Below are 17,285 nucleotides of genomic sequence, written 5' to 3' on the forward strand. Positions count from 1 at the left end.
ACATGAATCTAGATCGACAATATGGGATATGAGATATATTCGTTGCTGATCTTTGCTGCCGGTATAGAAAGTAGTAGCCTTCTGACAATGAGATGTCACTATTTAGTCTTGTGAATGTTTTAATATAGATAACAATCTATATAATCTTGTGAATAGAAAAGTTTGAATTAAAAACTTAAGTCTACTTGTTACAATAAATGCTTTTATATATACACTCTTATTACACTTCTTTCGTTGATGGAACAAGCATTTTTTGTCCAAAGGTTGACTTCTTGATCATGTATTTCGAAGTTCTTAGATCATCTCTACTTTTATTTCTCTGTTTCGAAGTTCATGGTTGAAATGATTCATTTATCGTGTTCTGCTCAAATAACTCAAAATCAAATCCATTCAAGCTCCAGTGAGCAATATCAAAGAACAACAGGCAAGAGGGAAACACTAAGTTAGAACTATGGAATATATCATTAGGTTAAAGCGGAGAGGATGAACCCGGTAGATCCGACTGCTCGACTCACACGATGCCACCTGATGAGTGTGACGCTTGTTTTCTAATTGTTTGAATCCGACTCGCTTAAGTCTAGCTTGTTTGAACCTTGGTCGTATGAATCTGACTTGTTTTTGTCAGGAGTACAATAGCTGTTTAGAAGTTATTTTATACCATGACCTCTCAATAGGGGTGTTCTGTGTTCGTTGGCTCGGTATCCGTATTTTAGTGTCATCCGTCACCAAACCACTCATAGTTTGGTTAGTGATTTCTCGAACCGTTATCAAACCGCTCATGGTTGGGTTCAATGACGAATCAAACCGTCAATAAGCGGTTTGGATAATACTGGATACCAAACTATCCATAGAAACAATTTGTTCTCCATGAAAATCGACGAACCGAGTTACTTTCTTCATAAGTTATAAAATCAAGACAACACTCCTTAAAAATCTGAAGAAACAATCAAACTAACATAATACGACCAAAAACATTGTAAACATCTAGACATGTGCAAGCCGCCGATCCAGAAGAAAACACAGGTTCATTTGTATGATATGGTTCGAGTCTAACTGTTTAACAACAAGAATCAGAGTGGCATAGCAGAAGCGTGTTGGGCCCATAACCCACAGGTCGCAGGATCGAAACCTGCTTCTGATAAAAGATTTGTATTAATTTTTAAATTCTTTTTCATTTGGATTTCGACTCTATTTCTCATAAGTTCAAACATCTGACTTCTTTTTTATCTACTCAATCAGATAACATAGTTCTTCATCTCTCCAAGTACTAAAGTTTCATGGGTTAGTTCAGGAGTTCTCACATAAAATTCATTCACTAAAGGTACGTCACAAAGATTGTTGTCAAGATCAACTCAAATAAGTCATTTAGACGAGTCAGACATCACAACTTAAACAAAAGCAAATATCGAGTCAATTCATATCTTTAAATTAAATCTCAAACATAATAGATTTTCACGAACCTTTCCACTAAAGAGATGTAACTCAAATTTCAAATTTTATACTCCAAGAGATACTTCAGAAAGTTTGATACAGAAAAATGACTTCTCAAGATTCAAAAATAAGTATAGTTCTTAATTTTGTCGTGTGAGAAGAAATTTTTTATAAACTAGGTTGCTATTCCTGTAACTTCCTTGTATCAAAAATAGGAACCCAATTGGGATGAAAGTGCAGATAACTTGAATTGTAATCCCCAATAGAAGATTATCGAATGAGCCTGACGATATATTTAGCACCGAAGCCAGACCCGCACCTACGAACGATCCCAATGTGGATCCTGTTGGAATCGGAGCCAATTTTGGCTCGACCCGACTCGTCAAATTCAGAAACCGAGCACGCCATTGCGTTCGTCTCGTCGAGCTCTTAAATTTAGAGCAAAGAATTACTCGAATCCGATTCCGGATGAATGAGAAATTCGAGTTTGAAGTTTGGGTGAAAAAACGGTTAAGTCAGGGTCTGAAACGTCAAACGGGACAAGTTAGATCAGGGGTCGTTTGAGCGAATACCACGCGCATCCAAATCTGTGGGCACATTTCGGTATTGATCTGACGGTGGGCGTTCCACCCGAGATTTTCACCCAGATCCGACGTCCCAGGGTCCAACCGACTCCAATATTCAGTTATTCTTTCTGTTTAGTCCCTCCTTTCGAATGGATACATCTTTTAACCCAACAGACACTATGCACCCATTCAACTCTTATATAAACCAACCAAACCCACTTCATTTTTCATCAATTCATTATCTTCTCTTCTCTCCTAACAATTAGAAGTTCTGGTTTGCCTAGAATATCTAATTAAGGGAGTAATTCTAGAAGTTCTGGTTAGACTAGAATATCTAGAAAAGGAAGAAAGAAGTTTTTCTTAGGTCGTCTAGAATATCAATTCAATTCATTCTCTTCTTCTCTTCCCTTCTAACAGTTAGAGGTTCTGGTTAGCCTAGAATATCTAATTAAAGAAGTATTTTCTAGAGGTTCTGGTTAGACTAGAATATCTGGAAAAAAGGAAGAAAGAAGTCTCGAGTGAAATCTGAATTTCCGAAGCATCTAGAAGATCATCCTCATTAGTCAAAGAGCTCATAATACTGACAAAGGTTCGTCCGCTTTCAGAATATAGAAGTACCATCTTAAAATTCTGAAAGGTTAGTCGTTGTATCCCGAAGGCATTCACCCTAACGTTTGGTACTGTTACGGGGGTGTAAAATGTCTTAAGGAAAGAGAATTTATTCTTGCCTCGACTACATTAACACCTATCTCGGTTAGCCCGAAAGAAGGAATATTGATTAATCATTATTCCTTACTAGTTTATCTCTCTATAAGTTAGAGAAAGGAAACTCTGTCTAAATCAAGCCAAGACAGAGAGAAATCGACTTCTCGATTGATAACCAGAGAACAACAGATCCGAGGTTGTTTATCGACATGAAAAGAGCAAATAATGTGCCTTCGATCCCAGGTGGGCAGAGCTGCCCTGAAAGGATCGGGAATGGCATGAACCTGCATAATAGAAACGGCAATTATGGGTCTGAAGATGTTGCAGTTGTCAAGTTACTCTTGATCCGTTGGAGCAATATAAACGGAAAGATAGAGAAGGGATACAAATGAAACACGATGAACTTACTTGAGTTGATTAATGGCATCAGTAAGTGCAGATCCAGAAAGAACCATAAGTTTATCCGATATACCGAATGCCACATTCATTCGAGATACCAAGATTATGTCCAAGAGGGTCGAACTAGCAAGGCCAATTTGTGCACACCTACATTTTGGTTTTCCGAAGTCAAGAATATAGTTTTCAGCACCTCTCATGGTAGATTATTCAGACTTTGAAGTACATATAGATGGTTATTTTTTTCAAATTCAGATCTGAAATCTGGTACAAGATCTAAACTACTCAAGTCAGGTTCCACATTAATTATGTTTTGTTTGACTCGTCGAATGACTTTTCCAGGCTAATTTTGCGTCCATTCGAATCAAACATAAAATAAGTCGGACCCAAGGGCCACTTGTCTAAAATACTCTGAAATGATCGTTGCCCCCTTGACCAAGGCAATTCAGACTCAGACAAGGCAAGTCAGACTCAGGCAGGCCAAATAAGAGAAACAAAAACCACTACAATTGGCAAGATAGAAAAATGCAAAGGCTTGTAGATTACTTACATGAGAATTCTTTTTAACTTCATTTGCTTGAAATAACGATTGTATGTGAAGGTTCCGAACATTAGACCTAACCACCCGACAACACGTGCAGGAACTCAGTCTGGTAATAGAACATAACTGTCGAAAGGTTCAGATTTGTGAGATGTGCTAGGAAAAACCAAGACATTGGCCTGGCCTTCCTGTGAAATTCTCACTGACGTAGTAAATACCGTGAGAGAGAGATGGACGAGAGAGAGAATCAGTCGAGAGAGAGAGAGAGAGAGAGAGAGAGAGAGATGGCAGAGAGAGAGAACTTGGTAAATTATTTTCTTGCACATTAACAATGAGGTTACATCCCTATTTATAGTAATGGGAGACTAATCCTAATACACACACTATTACTATTTTGATAAATACAAACACTAGCTTGATGGTTATCCTAATAATGATAACCATAAAGCATGGACTCTAACCGACCGGGTCGGTGGACCCAGTCGGGTCGGATATGCAACCCGCCTATCCTAATACTCCCCCTCAAGTTGGAGCAGGAATGGCAATGAGGCCCAACTAGACAGTTAATCGCTGGAGGGCTTAAACTCCAAGTGGCTTCGTAGAGATGTCTGCGAGTTGTTCGAAAGTCGGCGTGTACTGAGGGAGGATTGATGGGTCATGAAAATGTCCCATCTGAGTCGTTTAATTTAGTTGAGTTAGTTCGTTTCGAGTCTTTATTATAATAAAATGGTTGGTTTTCTTGATTAGGTGTCTTTTGGAGAGTTAGGTGTGAAAAACGGTTAAAAACGAGGAAAAGGTGCATGAAGGATATTTTGGTCATTTGGAGTGAAGGAAATTCTGGTAATTTGGCAAAGGTCAGTGCTTGGTTGAAAAGTAGAGGTCGAGACGAGTCCGTAGGAGAAAACGGAAGTCAAATCGGAGTCCGGACGAAGGAATAAATCAAGGTCAAAGTTGAGTCAAAGTATGTTGACTGGTGGGACACTATCGGGCACGGTTCTGGCATACGGTATTGCTCTAGACACGTGTCTTGGTACGAAGCTTGGTGCATCCAATTACCGTATTCACGCTGAGCATCCAAGTGCATCCTAAGCGCATGATCCAGTGTAGCGCGTAGCAATTTAGTTCCATAGTCCCGCTCCAACGTTTTAATCGCAGCCGCACCTTCCCGCGTTTTCAAGATCTACGGCTGATGTGCGTCCGTCCTTGATTCCATTCCCGTGTAGCCCATTGCAACTTAGTTCCGTACTCCCGGATCTAACGTTTTAATATCAGCCGGTCGTTCCCGCGTTTACACGATCGTGTGGCTCCTGTGCATCCCGTGTTTTATTAGTGTTTCCGTGTTGCCCGTAGCAGCTTAATCGGGTACTCCAGGACACGTGGCCTTGTATCATCACTCCAGATCCGTGCGTGTGAGATCCGACGGCTGCTGCTTCGATTCACTCTATTATCTTACATCCGGTCACACCAAATCAAACCGAATTCCCAACTTTAAACCCTAGCCGTCAGCTTTTGTCCTTTAAACCCCCATTTTTCCAATTTTAACCCTTCCTTTTATCTTTTTTACCACTTTAACCCAACCAAAACCCTAACCCTATAAATAAATCCTTTTCTCCTCCATTAGAACCTAGACTTGCAAACCCTCTCATACTCCTTCTTCTCTAATACCTCTTCCTACCTTATCCCTCTTCTCTAGATCCCTCTTCTCCATTCTCATACCTCTTCTCACCTATTTCTTTCTCTCTTTTCTACTACTAAATCTATCTTTCCCATTCTTTTTCTATCTTCTCTACTAATACTACTACTTTCTTCTCTACCACTATTCTTTCTACCATTAATAGTCATCTCCTTCTTTCTTCCATATTCTTCCATCATCTTTATCCCCTTTCATCTCTTCTTTCTAACTTCTTTCTACATCTAATTTCTTCCTTCTTTTCCTTCTTTTTCTTATTTGGGGGGCAATAAAATAGCTATTACTTGGATTTCTTGGAGTAACATTCTTGAGCATAAATGGAGCAAATCTTGGACAAATTAGAGATATATGGGGATATGGAATTTGAGCATTCTTGGTGATTTCTTTCCATTAATTTCTTAGTATTTTCATTTATTTTACAATGTCAATGAATGTTATTCTAGATTCCATGTATAGTTAATTTAGCAATCTAAGGTTGTGAATGAAACCCATTTTGGATCTTTATAATACTTGTTCTTGATTAATTAAATCCTTTGATGTGCTTCAATGCCTATTGATTGTCATTTCATGTTGATTCTATAACCTTATTATCATTCATGTATTATAATTAGATATTTCATGCTTTTATTGATTTATTAGATGAGATATGCCTTTTAGATCTTGAATGATAGTGTAGGAAATTAGTTTTATATGGTAGTCAATCATACATTCTTAATTATAAAATTGTTTTATCTAGAATATCATCCGGAATCCAAATAGTTCATTATATTGGATCCCGAGTAAATACAAAAGAGATTTAAGTAATTCAGTGCTTGTTTTATAAAGTGAAATTATGTGGTGGATTTTATAACCTTAGATATCTTCTCCCCTCTCTTAGATAGTTTAGATAGTTTCATTTGTTTTCTTATTGCTTATATATCAATCATCAATTTTATGAGGGGTGTGTGTGTGTGTTTTAGTCTAAGTTAGATATTGACATCTTGATTATTGGGTTAAACCCGCATTCAATATCCGAAGTTACCTACCTATCTCTTGGGATGATACTCGATCTTATTTTCAATACTATAACTTGACCCCGTATACTTGCGGGATTAGACCTATTTTTAGGATTATCAAGTTTTTGGCGCCGCTGCCGGGGATAGGTTTAGTAGTTAGGATATTGTTTGCTTGTTTTGTTCATTAGTTTAGTGTTATTTGTTAACTTAGACGTTTTCTTTCTTTATTTTTCGTAGTTTCTTATCTTTTTTTTTTCAGGTACCACTTTAAGAGAAAAGCCAAAAAACAGGAACATAGGAGCGAAGGGGAACAAAAGAATCAGAAAGGAATCGGAAGGAAGAACGAAACGAGAGGAGCATCCGCTAGTACCGTATTCTATCTATTTCTTTCTTACTTGTGTGTGATTGGTTGGATAAGTTTTGATTTGCATTGATAGCTTGTTTGTTAGTTCCTTGAGCATTGTGAGATCATTGCCCGTTCTTATAACGGTTGGCCATTTGATGATGATGATGAGCTTATTTCGAGGATTCCCCGCACTAACCGACCTAATATGACCTTAGGTGAATACCAACGGATGTGTAGGGATGTTTCGATTAGTGAGGGGAATAGACCATTTGAGTCTGACCGATCTCGTATGACCCTAGGAGAATACCGACATATATATAGAGATGGTCAAATTAGTGATGGATATGGTCCGACAGTAAATATGTATGAGAGACCTTATAGTCCACACTATTCTGAGACCAATGATTTTAGAGGCAGGTATGATCCTAGTATATACGGTGGGAGTTATTATCAAGAGTCTTCATCTCGTTACGCTTGTGAGCCTTATTATGAAGAGACTCTTGAAGATAAATCTCAATTAGAGTCTGTTAGTCGTCTGACTGAAATGATGTTACAACTTGAAGAGACACAAAATCGATTTGAACAGACGCAGATTCAAATGCAACAAGAGTTACATCAGAGGTTTGAGTCTCTAAATCATCAATTAGAGTCTCTAAATCATCCATTAGAGATGATGATGTCACAGTTATTGGCCGACGAGGAAGGGGTTTTACCACCCCAAACTCAAGAGGGTACTAGGTCTGATGGCGAGGGTAATACGTCTAACCCTAGTAGTAAGTTAAATGTCGACGAATCAACTGAGAGGACCCAAGAGCTTGAACAAACTGATAACCTTGTTGTCTCGTTTCCTCACCATTTGTCGTCTCACCATGATAGGACTACATTAGACGTTGATGTTCAGGGTGATGGCTCTACGAGCAAGTTTGAGGATGACACGATTCCGAACTATCCAATTTTTGACACTTGTAAGGAGTCAGTCTTAGATGCAATGCTAGGAAGGCCTGATATTATAACTGACTGCGAGGCCCCAGATGTCTTTGAGGATATTGATGACGTAGTAGTTAAAGACATGTTGGATAGTTTGTCAGACTATTTACCTAAGGAAACCATGGACCTTGACTTGGTCCCCGAGCATACTGCCTTACCCTTAGAGTCTAGTTCGACTTTCCACATGATCTCAAACTCGGTTGTTGATCCATTTTTGGACATTTCAGACGTCTTTCCAAAGACGTCTATGGACATAGTGGATATTCTGTCCACTAAGCTTCCAGATGATTTTTTGCCTTCGACTGATATTTTGACTCTTCACATGTATGTCGATCCTTTTGATGATTTCTTTGTTGTCGTTCCTTCTATTTATACCTACTTAGTGGACTGTGCACCCACTAAGTTTGGGGATGGCTTGTTTTCTTTTATCGTCTCATGTGCACTTCGTATTCTTTATCTTTTTTTGAGACGATTAGCACCTGCATATAGTTTTCTTTGGGTTGACCCCCAAATTTTTCGTCTTTTGCTTTATGATCGTTAGGCCGATTGATGGGTCTTGATGTTTGTGGGTATCATCTCTGGAAACCCTCCACGAGACATAACTCGTGTTCTTGTGTGAAATCAAGAGAACTAAAGGCTAATTGCATAGCTCAATGCAATCGTGTATACCCACGTTAGTGGTAGATTTATATGTGGTAATGTCTTTTATGTGATTCATTCTCATGATATTTGTTGATATTTTAAGAGCAATTCTTATATGTTTTACTTCTAAGGCGTGGTTTGTTCCAAGTTGGGGATGGCGCGAGCTTGGCATCAACTTGGAACCTCTTTATACATGAGCCTTGGTAGTATCATCTTTTATCTCCTTCGGTTATGGTAATATCTCTCCACTCTTCTCTTTAGATTGACGAGCCTCTTTATCTTTTGGTAAGTATATGCTTAGAAGATTGAGGACAATGTTAGTTTTAAGTTTGGGGATGCGGGATGTGACCATAACCGATGCATGACCATGGGTTTCAAAGACAAAAGGGTTCAAATTAGCCAAAATTTGAAAATTTTGAACATTTTAAGTAGATTTGCATGTGATTCTAGTGATAGTTTTAAGAATTTTGATGCATATGTGTCGAGTTGATGAGTTTTGTGATTGCTAATGGCCTTTGCATGAAAGTCGAGTCTTTTAGTGTTTGTGTTGTGCCATGTGAGTGACATCTTAGTGAAGAAGAAACATTTCTAAGAGACCTAAAGTAGTCATTAGTGGAGACTTAACCCATGTGAGAGCTCGAAGCCTAAATTGCCATTCGAGTGTACTCTTCCGCGCTAACTCCGAGTAGAATGAAGAGCTACTCAACCTCGTAACTTATAAAAGAGCTCATTTGATCTCGTGTGCTCAATTTCCTTAGCCACTAGGAGTGACATTAGGATAGCGAATTAACCTTACCCTTGTAGTCCATGAAACCCAATGAGAATGCCAACTAGAGGAAAGCGGATACTCCATCACCATCCATCATCTTATATCCCGAGAATGAAGACATGAGATAAAAGAATGAAGAATGTCAAAAGCAAGTATTGAAATGAAAAGTTGATTGCAAGAATAGAGTTATGTGTGTTGTATTTTGTTTTGGTTGATTGTTATTTGTGTTATGAAAAGAAAAAAAAAAAAAAAAAAAAAGAGAGAAAAAAAAGAATGAAAAATGAAAAAAAGTGATATGAAAAAAAAGAAAGAAAAAGTGATTTTTTGTGTATGTTTGAGCATGTGTTAGCTCTTTTGTGTGAGTGATGTGATTGTATATATGTGTTGGTGTTTTTGTTCATGAATAAGTATTCGAAGCAAGAAACAAATGTTGAGATGCTTAAGAGGTTCTACCATCATGAAGAGGTCGAAATTCTCGGGAATCCACCATCATCATCCATCTCTAGTATCCGCTAAACTTTAGAAGGCATTTTTAGAGGGTAGAATGGTTGAGAAGGGTGAGTGAGCTTCCCCACTCTATTAGTGGCTAATTCCTTTTCGAAGATCATTCGTGCCAAAATGTTGTCCTCACCCCTTTTTATGTGTTGAGTCCTTGTTAAGTGATCACACTCACACATACGAGCGAATCATTCTTGAGTGATTTCATTTTTGGAGTGTATGTCCGTGAGGCCGAAGTCGAGGCGAAATGTACTAACTTGGGAATCAAGGTTTTGTGACTTCGGAACATAGATGTGCTTATTATGGTATGACACTTGCATTTTAGGGTAAGATCATTAGTGAAGGGGCCTTTAGCTTTCACATGAACTTGTTTACTTGATTCATTATGTTTTGACATGCTTAAACCCTTCACTATATGAACATGCTTATCTACGATTTGGATGTTGGACCCTTGTGTATTTGAAACCATGATGTTTGTGGGTGTCATCTATGGAAACCCTCACGAGACCACACTCGTCCACTAGGGTAACCTAGGGGTTTAACGGCTTGTTGCATATGCTAAATGCAACCGGGATTCCTCCGAAAGTGGGTTAGGTTTTTCTTTTATTTTGTTTTGCTCGAGGACTAGCAAAATCTAAGTTTGGGGATGTTTGATGGGTCATGAAAATGTCCCAGCTGAGTCGTTTAATTTAGTTGAGTTAGTTCGTTTCGAGTCTTTATTATAATAAAATGGTTGGTTTTCTTGATTAGGTGTCTTTTGGAGAGTTAGGTGTGAAAAACGGTTAAAAACGAGGAAAAGGTGCATGAAGGATATTTTGGTCATTTGGAGTGAAGGAAATTCTCATAATTTGGCCAAGGTCAGTGCTTGGTTGAAAAGTAGAGGTCGAGACGAGTCCGTAGGAGAAAACGGAAGTCAAATCGGAGTCCGGACGAAGGAATAAATCAAGGTCAAAGTTGAGTCAAAGTATGTTGACTGGTGGGACACTATCGGGCACGGTTCTGGCATACGGTATTGCTCTAGACACGTGTCTTGGTACGAAGCTTGGTGCATCCAATTACCGTATTCACGCTGAGCATCCAAGTGCATCCTAAGCGCATGATCCAGTGTAGCGCGTAGCAATTTAGTTCCATAGTCCCGCTCCAACGTTTTAATCGCAGCCGCACCTTCCCGCGTTTTCAAGATCTACGGCTGATGTGCGTCCGTCCTTGATTCCATTCCCGTGTAGCCCGTTGCAACTTAGTTCCGTACTCCCGGATCTAACGTTTTAATATCAGCCGGTCGTTCCCGCGTTTACACGATCGTGTGGCTCCTGTGCATCCCGTGTTTTATTAGTGTTTCCGTGTTGCCCGTAGCAGCTTAATCGGGTACTCCAGGACACGTGGCCTTGTATCATCACTCCAGATCCGTGCGTGTGAGATCCGACGGCTGCTGCTTCGATTCACTCTATTATCTTACATCCGGTCACACCAAATCAAACCGAATTCCCAACTTTAAACCCTAGCCGCCAGCTTTTGTCCTTTAAACCCCCATTTTTCCAATTTTAACCCTTCCTTTTATCTTTTTTACCACTTTAACCCAACCAAAACCCTAACCCTATAAATAAATCCCTTTCTCCTCCATTAGAACCTAGACTTGCAAACCCTCTCATACTCCTTCTTCTCTAATACCTCTTCTTACCTTAGCCCTCTTCTCTAGATCCCTCTTCTCCATTCTCATACCTCTTCTCACCTATTTCTTTCTCATTTCTACTACTAAATCTATCTTTCCCATTCTTTTTCTATCTTCTCTACTAATACTACTACTTTCTTCTCTACCACTATTCTTTCTACCTTTAATTGTCATCTCCTTCTTTCTTCCATATTCTTCCATCATCTTTATCCCCTTTCATCTCTTCTTTCTAACTTCTTTCTACATCTAATTTCTTCCTTCTTTTCCTTCTTTTTCTTATTTGGGTGGCAATAAAATAGCTATTACTTGGATTTCTTGGAGTAACATTCTTGAGCATAAATGGAGCAAATCTTGGACAAATTGGAGATATATGGGGATGTGGAATTTGAGCATTCTTGGTGATTTCTTTCCATTAATTTCTTAGTATTTTCATTTATTTTACAATGTCAGTGAATGTTATTCTAGATTCCATGTATAGTTAATTTAGCAATCTAAGGTTGTGAATGAAACCCATTTTGGATCTTTATAATACTTGTTCTTGATTAATTAAATCCTTTGATGTGCTTCAATGCCTATTGATTGTCATTTCATGTTGATTCTATAACCTTATTATCATTCATGTATTATAATTAGATATTTCATGCTTTTATTGATTTATTAGATGAGATATGCCTTTTAGATCTTGAATGATAGTGTAGGAAATTAGTTTTATATGGTAGTCAATCATACATTCTTAATTATAAAATTGTTTTATCTAGAATATCATCCGGAATCCAAATAGTTCATTATATTGGATCCCGAGTAAATACAAAAGAGATTTAAGTAATTAAGTGCTTGTTTTATAAAGTGAAATTATGTGGTGGATTTTATAACCTTAGATATCTTCTCCCCTCTCTTAGATAGTTTAGATAGTTTCATTTGTTTTCTTATTGCTTATATATCAATCACCAATTTTATGAGGGGTGTGTGTGTGTTTTAGTCTAAGTTAGATATTGACATCTTGATTATTGGGTTAAACCCGCATTCAATATCCGAAGTTACCTACCTATCTCTTGGGATGATACTCGATCTTATTTTCAATACTATAACTTGACCCCGTATACTTGCGGGATTAGACCTATTTTTAGGCCTATCAAGGATGAGCTTTGATTTTATCTTCTCACGAACTATGTGACAATCAATTTCAATGTGATTAGTTCGTTCATGGAAAACTGGATTGTCAGCAATATGGAGAGCTGCTTTGTTGTCGCAATACACAGGCATTGAATCGGAGTGTGAAATGCCAAAGTCATGGAGAAGGGACTTTAGCCATTGTAATTCACAAGTGAGGGTAGCCAGAGCTCGATATTCTGCTTCCGCAGAGGAACGAGCGACCGTATGTTGCTTCTTTGATTTCCAAGACAGCGGACTAGAACCTAACATGGTCAAATATCCAGTTCTAGGGCGACGGATAGTTGGGCAGCCTGCCCAATCTGAGTCAGTGAAGCCCGAAATAGTGAGGGAACTATCAGCAGAAAAGAACAAACCTCTGTCGATAGATCCTTTAAGATAACGCAGGATTCTATGAGCCGCAGAGAGATGAATGTCAGTCGGTTTTTGCATGAATTGACTGAGATTATTTACTGCATAACAAATATCGGGACGAGTAGCTGTTGGGTACAATAGACGTCCAATCAATCGTCGAAAAATCGAAGGATCAGGAAGTGGCGTACCGTCTAAAACGGTTAAGCGAGATTTTTGTTCCATAGGAAATGGGGAGACTTTAGAAGCCGTGAGGCCAGAATCGTGTAAAATATCCACGATGTATTTTCGCTGACAAAGGAAGATTCCTTGTCAGAGTGAAAAACTTCAATGCCCAAAAAATATTGAAGACGACCAAGATCCTTAAGAGAAAAAGTGTTGTCTATAAACGATTTCAAGTCAGAAATTGCCTTGGAATCGTTTCCGGTGATAACAATGTCATCTACATAAACAAGTACATAGATTTGAACAGACTCGTGAGAGTACGTAAATAAGGAGTAGTCAGAAAGTGACTGCTTGAAACCATCATTGACTAAAACAGTCGAGAATTTGGAGAACCATTGGCGAGAAGCCTGTTTGAGACCATAAAGGGATTTATTTAATTTACAGACTCAGTTCTCCCCCTTACTGTGGAAACCTGGAGGTGGTTTCTTAAAAACTTCTTCATCCAGGTCTCCTTATAAAAAGGCATTGTTGACGTCCATTTGATGGAGAGGCCATCCTTTAATGGCGGCTATAGAAAGAAGGACACGTACAGTCACTAGTTTAGCGACCAGACGAGCTTTATAACTCTCAATCGAGCCGTCGGATTTAAATTTAATCTTGTAGACCCACTTGCATCCAATAGGTCTTTTACGAGGTGGGAGTTCAGTGAGAGTCCAAGTATTATTAGATTCAAGAGCGGTGATATCTTTAGACATAGCCTCTCGCCAGAGGGGGGAGGTCACCGCTTGTTTAAAGGAAGTGGGTTCTTCTGCATTAAGGATTGTAGCAAGAAAAACCTGATGAGAAGGAAAAAACTGCGATATGGAAAGGCAGTGTGAGACAGGGTAATTAACGGAAGCGGAGTTATCCGAAAAAGGCAACGAGATAGCGTTGTAGTCATAATCGGCCAAGTGAGCTGGTGGACGGCGAGAGCGAGTCGGTCGACCATGTCCCTAGTCTAGAGATGACGTCGACACAGTAGAGCCGAGTGTATCTCGCGAGGTGTCTGTATAATCTGGCACAGGAGTGCCTACAGAGTCTCGTGAGGATGTGGTTTGTAATGTGGGCACAAAGGCGCCGTTAGAAACAGTGGGTGAGGGGGTGCCATCAGAAACAGGAATGTCACCCTCCGAAATTGGCTCGTTAGTGCCTGCAGGGAGATCGTCTGCGATCAGGCCCGGGTGCTGGTCTTCTGTCTGTGGGCACCCACTGGACGGACCGATGATGGGAGGAGTGACGGGCGTCGGATAGACGAAAGACTCGTTATCCGGCAGTGTGATGAAGGGACGCGGAGGGCGATCAGTGCCGGTATTAGAGTGCATAGGGAAGATATTCTCGTGAAAGACAACATTATGAGAGGAAAATATTTTATTACTAGAGGGGTCGTAAATACGATAGCCCTTTTTCCCTTGTGGGTAACCGACGAAGATACCTTCTATAGTTCACGCATCGAACTTGTTCTTGATATGGTTGTTGTGGACAAAACAACGACAACCAAACACCCGAAGGTGAGTAATTGAAGGCGGAGAGCTAATTAACATCTCATGAGGTGATTTTCCATTCAAGAGAGGAGTAGGTAATTTGTTTATGAGATAGACGGTCGTAAGGGCACATTCTCCCCAAAAAGAGAGAGGTAAATTTGCTTGAAGGCGAAGAGCTCTAGCAACATCGAGGATATGCCGATATTTTCTTTCAACAACCCCGTTTTGTTGAGGTGTATAGTCACAACTACGTTGTTGGATGATACCCTTTTCTTGAAACCAACGTTGTATGTCATTAGATAAAAATTTCGTACCATTATCAGAACGGAAAGTTTGTAATTGTGGAAATAATAAATCCCCATTACCGGAACTAATAAAGGAGATTTTTTGATGGAATTGAGTTGTCGCATAAGCGAAGAAATTTGTTAAGATTTTTGTAGTTTCCGATTTCGAATGCATGAGAAAGATCCACGTGCATCTAGAAAAATCGTCTACAATAGTGAGAAAATAGCGACATCCGGAATGAGAGGGGATAGAGAATGGTCCCCATATGTTCGCATGGATTAATTCAAAAGGTCTACGTGATCGTGTAGTACTACGATTAAAGGGTAGACGTGATTGTTTAGCAAGAGGACAAATAAAACACGGAGGTTTATTAACTTAATTAGATTTAATACATGGAAATTTGTCCAAGATTAAACGAAAACGAGGTAAAGATGGGTGACCTAGGCACCAATGCCATACATCAAAATCACTCGTATTACAAAAAGAAAAAGAAAAAATTCCTATGCTTCGTGCGTAGAAAATAAAGACCTTCAAGTTGATCACCAAGTCCAATCGTTCGATTCGTCGTTGAGTCTTGAAAGACACAACAGGATGAGTTAAAACTAACATCACACGAAAGAGACTTGGTAACTTGAGAGACGGAGATAAGATTGAATTTGAAACTAGGAATATGTAAGACATTACATAGAGATAATTCTTTTGTAAAAGAAATAGAACCAATAGGAAATACCCGGCAACGAGAACCATCGGGTAAGCGAACAAAGTAATTGGGTGGAGCAACTACATAGTTAGAAAAGGATGAAAGGGTGCAACATATGTGTCTTGCCGCACCGGAATCTACTATCCAAGGAAGAGAAGAGAAGAGTTTAGCTAGGGTGCCTTCAGCGGAGGTGTGATTAGCCGAAGAGGTGATGCCCGAAGGCCTGGTAGGGAGTGCGAGCTGTCAGTGGAATCTGCTGTAGGCACCTCCGCTGATACGAAAGAAATCAGCGGAGGTTCGTATGCGAGCAACATCCATCTTTTTCAAGTACAATTTTCAAGTTGGAAACTCCACAAGTTCCGCTTCCAACTTGAGGGGGAGTGTTAGAGTATAAAGATCGAGATGAATCGAGATCCGTAGATATCCGTATCAACCGTCCAAGATATACGAAGATCTTATTTATATTGATCCTAGATAGAGTCCTAGGAAAATAAGATACCCGAATCACTCTATAATATAATCCAGCCATCAATGTTTTTTTTCAACGTTTTTTTTTCTTCTTTAAGGAATCCATTCCACCTGATTCACTCTCCTCTCCAAGATTTCCTCTCGGTTTGTAATCCGACGAGCTTATCTCTCTCTCTCTATCCCGATCATTCAAGATCGATAATTCACATGGTATCAAGAGTAGGTTAATCAATCTTGATCAATCTTCCGCAAATTCTCGATTATTTTTGGATCGATTACATTCTCCTGAGCAGGTTCATCAACCCTGTTTCATCAATTTTTTTTCTTCCGCTATTGCCGACGTTTTTTTGCGTCGTGATTCTACCTTTCAGTCAATTTGTCGATTTTTTTGACTCTTCTTCAATTTTTTAATTATTGTGATTCCAGTATTCAAGATGGAAGAAAGGTTCCCTTTCAATTTGATGAAAAAAACAATTATTTTCTTCTCGATTTAGGACAATTTCCATTGCCCTCTTCTTTTCGATTTTTAAGCCGGCGAACAACTCTCTGTACAACTTTGGACGATTCAATACTGTTCCACAGTTAGTATCCCTTGAACAACTTGTTGTTCTCTCTCGATTATCTCTACTTATTGGAACCGTACTTTTCGCCGACCGATTTTCCGGGTACTCTTTCACCAGTTAGGTTATCCGACTGGACCAGTTCCTCCTGTAGCAATTTGTTGATTTTTTTCATTAGAAGAAACCTTAGGTTGACCTTTTTCTTTCCTCAAAAGATTTACTTCCTCCTTCATCAGTTTTCATCACGTAAATGATAAGGCATTCATGATCATTAGCTGGGTTTAATTTTTATTCCTACAGTATCCAATTCATTCATCTAATCACGTGGAGAACAATTATCACCAAAGTGGGGTAGTTGTCATCACTTCAATTTGAGAGGCATTGATTTTGTTATATATAATTTTCAGTTACTCTATCACATATCATTGAATCTAATATAAGCACCACTTCTGTGGATGCTTATCTCTCCTCTAAATCACTGGTTCAATTTTTTTTCTCTCCCAATGATTTTGATCTCGCAGATGTTTTCCACATTTTCACATATTCGATGTGCTGCGAGCAATCCGTATTCCAGCTTCCACAGCTTTCCAATATCTTTTTACTGGCCTTAATATTGTCGTTCCATTGGCTGCGATGAATTAGCCTTAATCAGTCGATCCCTATCTTCTCAAACGGTCTTTGCCGAATCATTTTTTCTTTCATGTGTATTCAAGCTTCCGCGAGTTCCAACAATTTTTTTGTTGTATTTATCGTTCAATCAACACTATCGTGGATTTGTTAATGAGGAGGAGTCGCTAATTTCCACACATCGTTGATGGTTGCTCTCTAATC

The 17,285-nt window shown here is 39.1% G+C and overlaps 1 protein-coding gene across 1 annotated transcript; it reads left to right on the forward strand.

Annotated features, from left to right (window-relative positions):
• The first annotated feature begins 5,265 nt into the window (after positions 1-5,265).
• Positions 5,266-9,386, forward strand: LOC147530388 (uncharacterized). The gene is made up of 2 exons (XM_086651390.1): positions 5,266-5,705; positions 6,584-9,386. Exon 2 carries the CDS (start codon positions 6,876-6,878, stop codon positions 8,196-8,198), a length of 1,323 nt encoding a protein of 440 aa, XP_086507516.1. The 5' UTR covers positions 5,266-5,705; positions 6,584-6,875; the 3' UTR covers positions 8,199-9,386.
• Positions 9,387-17,285: the final 7,899 nt, after the last annotated feature.

The sequence above is a fragment of the Eschscholzia californica genome, unplaced genomic scaffold (assembly GCF_041429995.1).
Source record: "Eschscholzia californica isolate CP2 unplaced genomic scaffold, dmEscCali1.0.p SCAF_7, whole genome shotgun sequence".
Classification (NCBI taxonomy): Eukaryota; Viridiplantae; Streptophyta; class Magnoliopsida; order Ranunculales; family Papaveraceae; genus Eschscholzia; species Eschscholzia californica.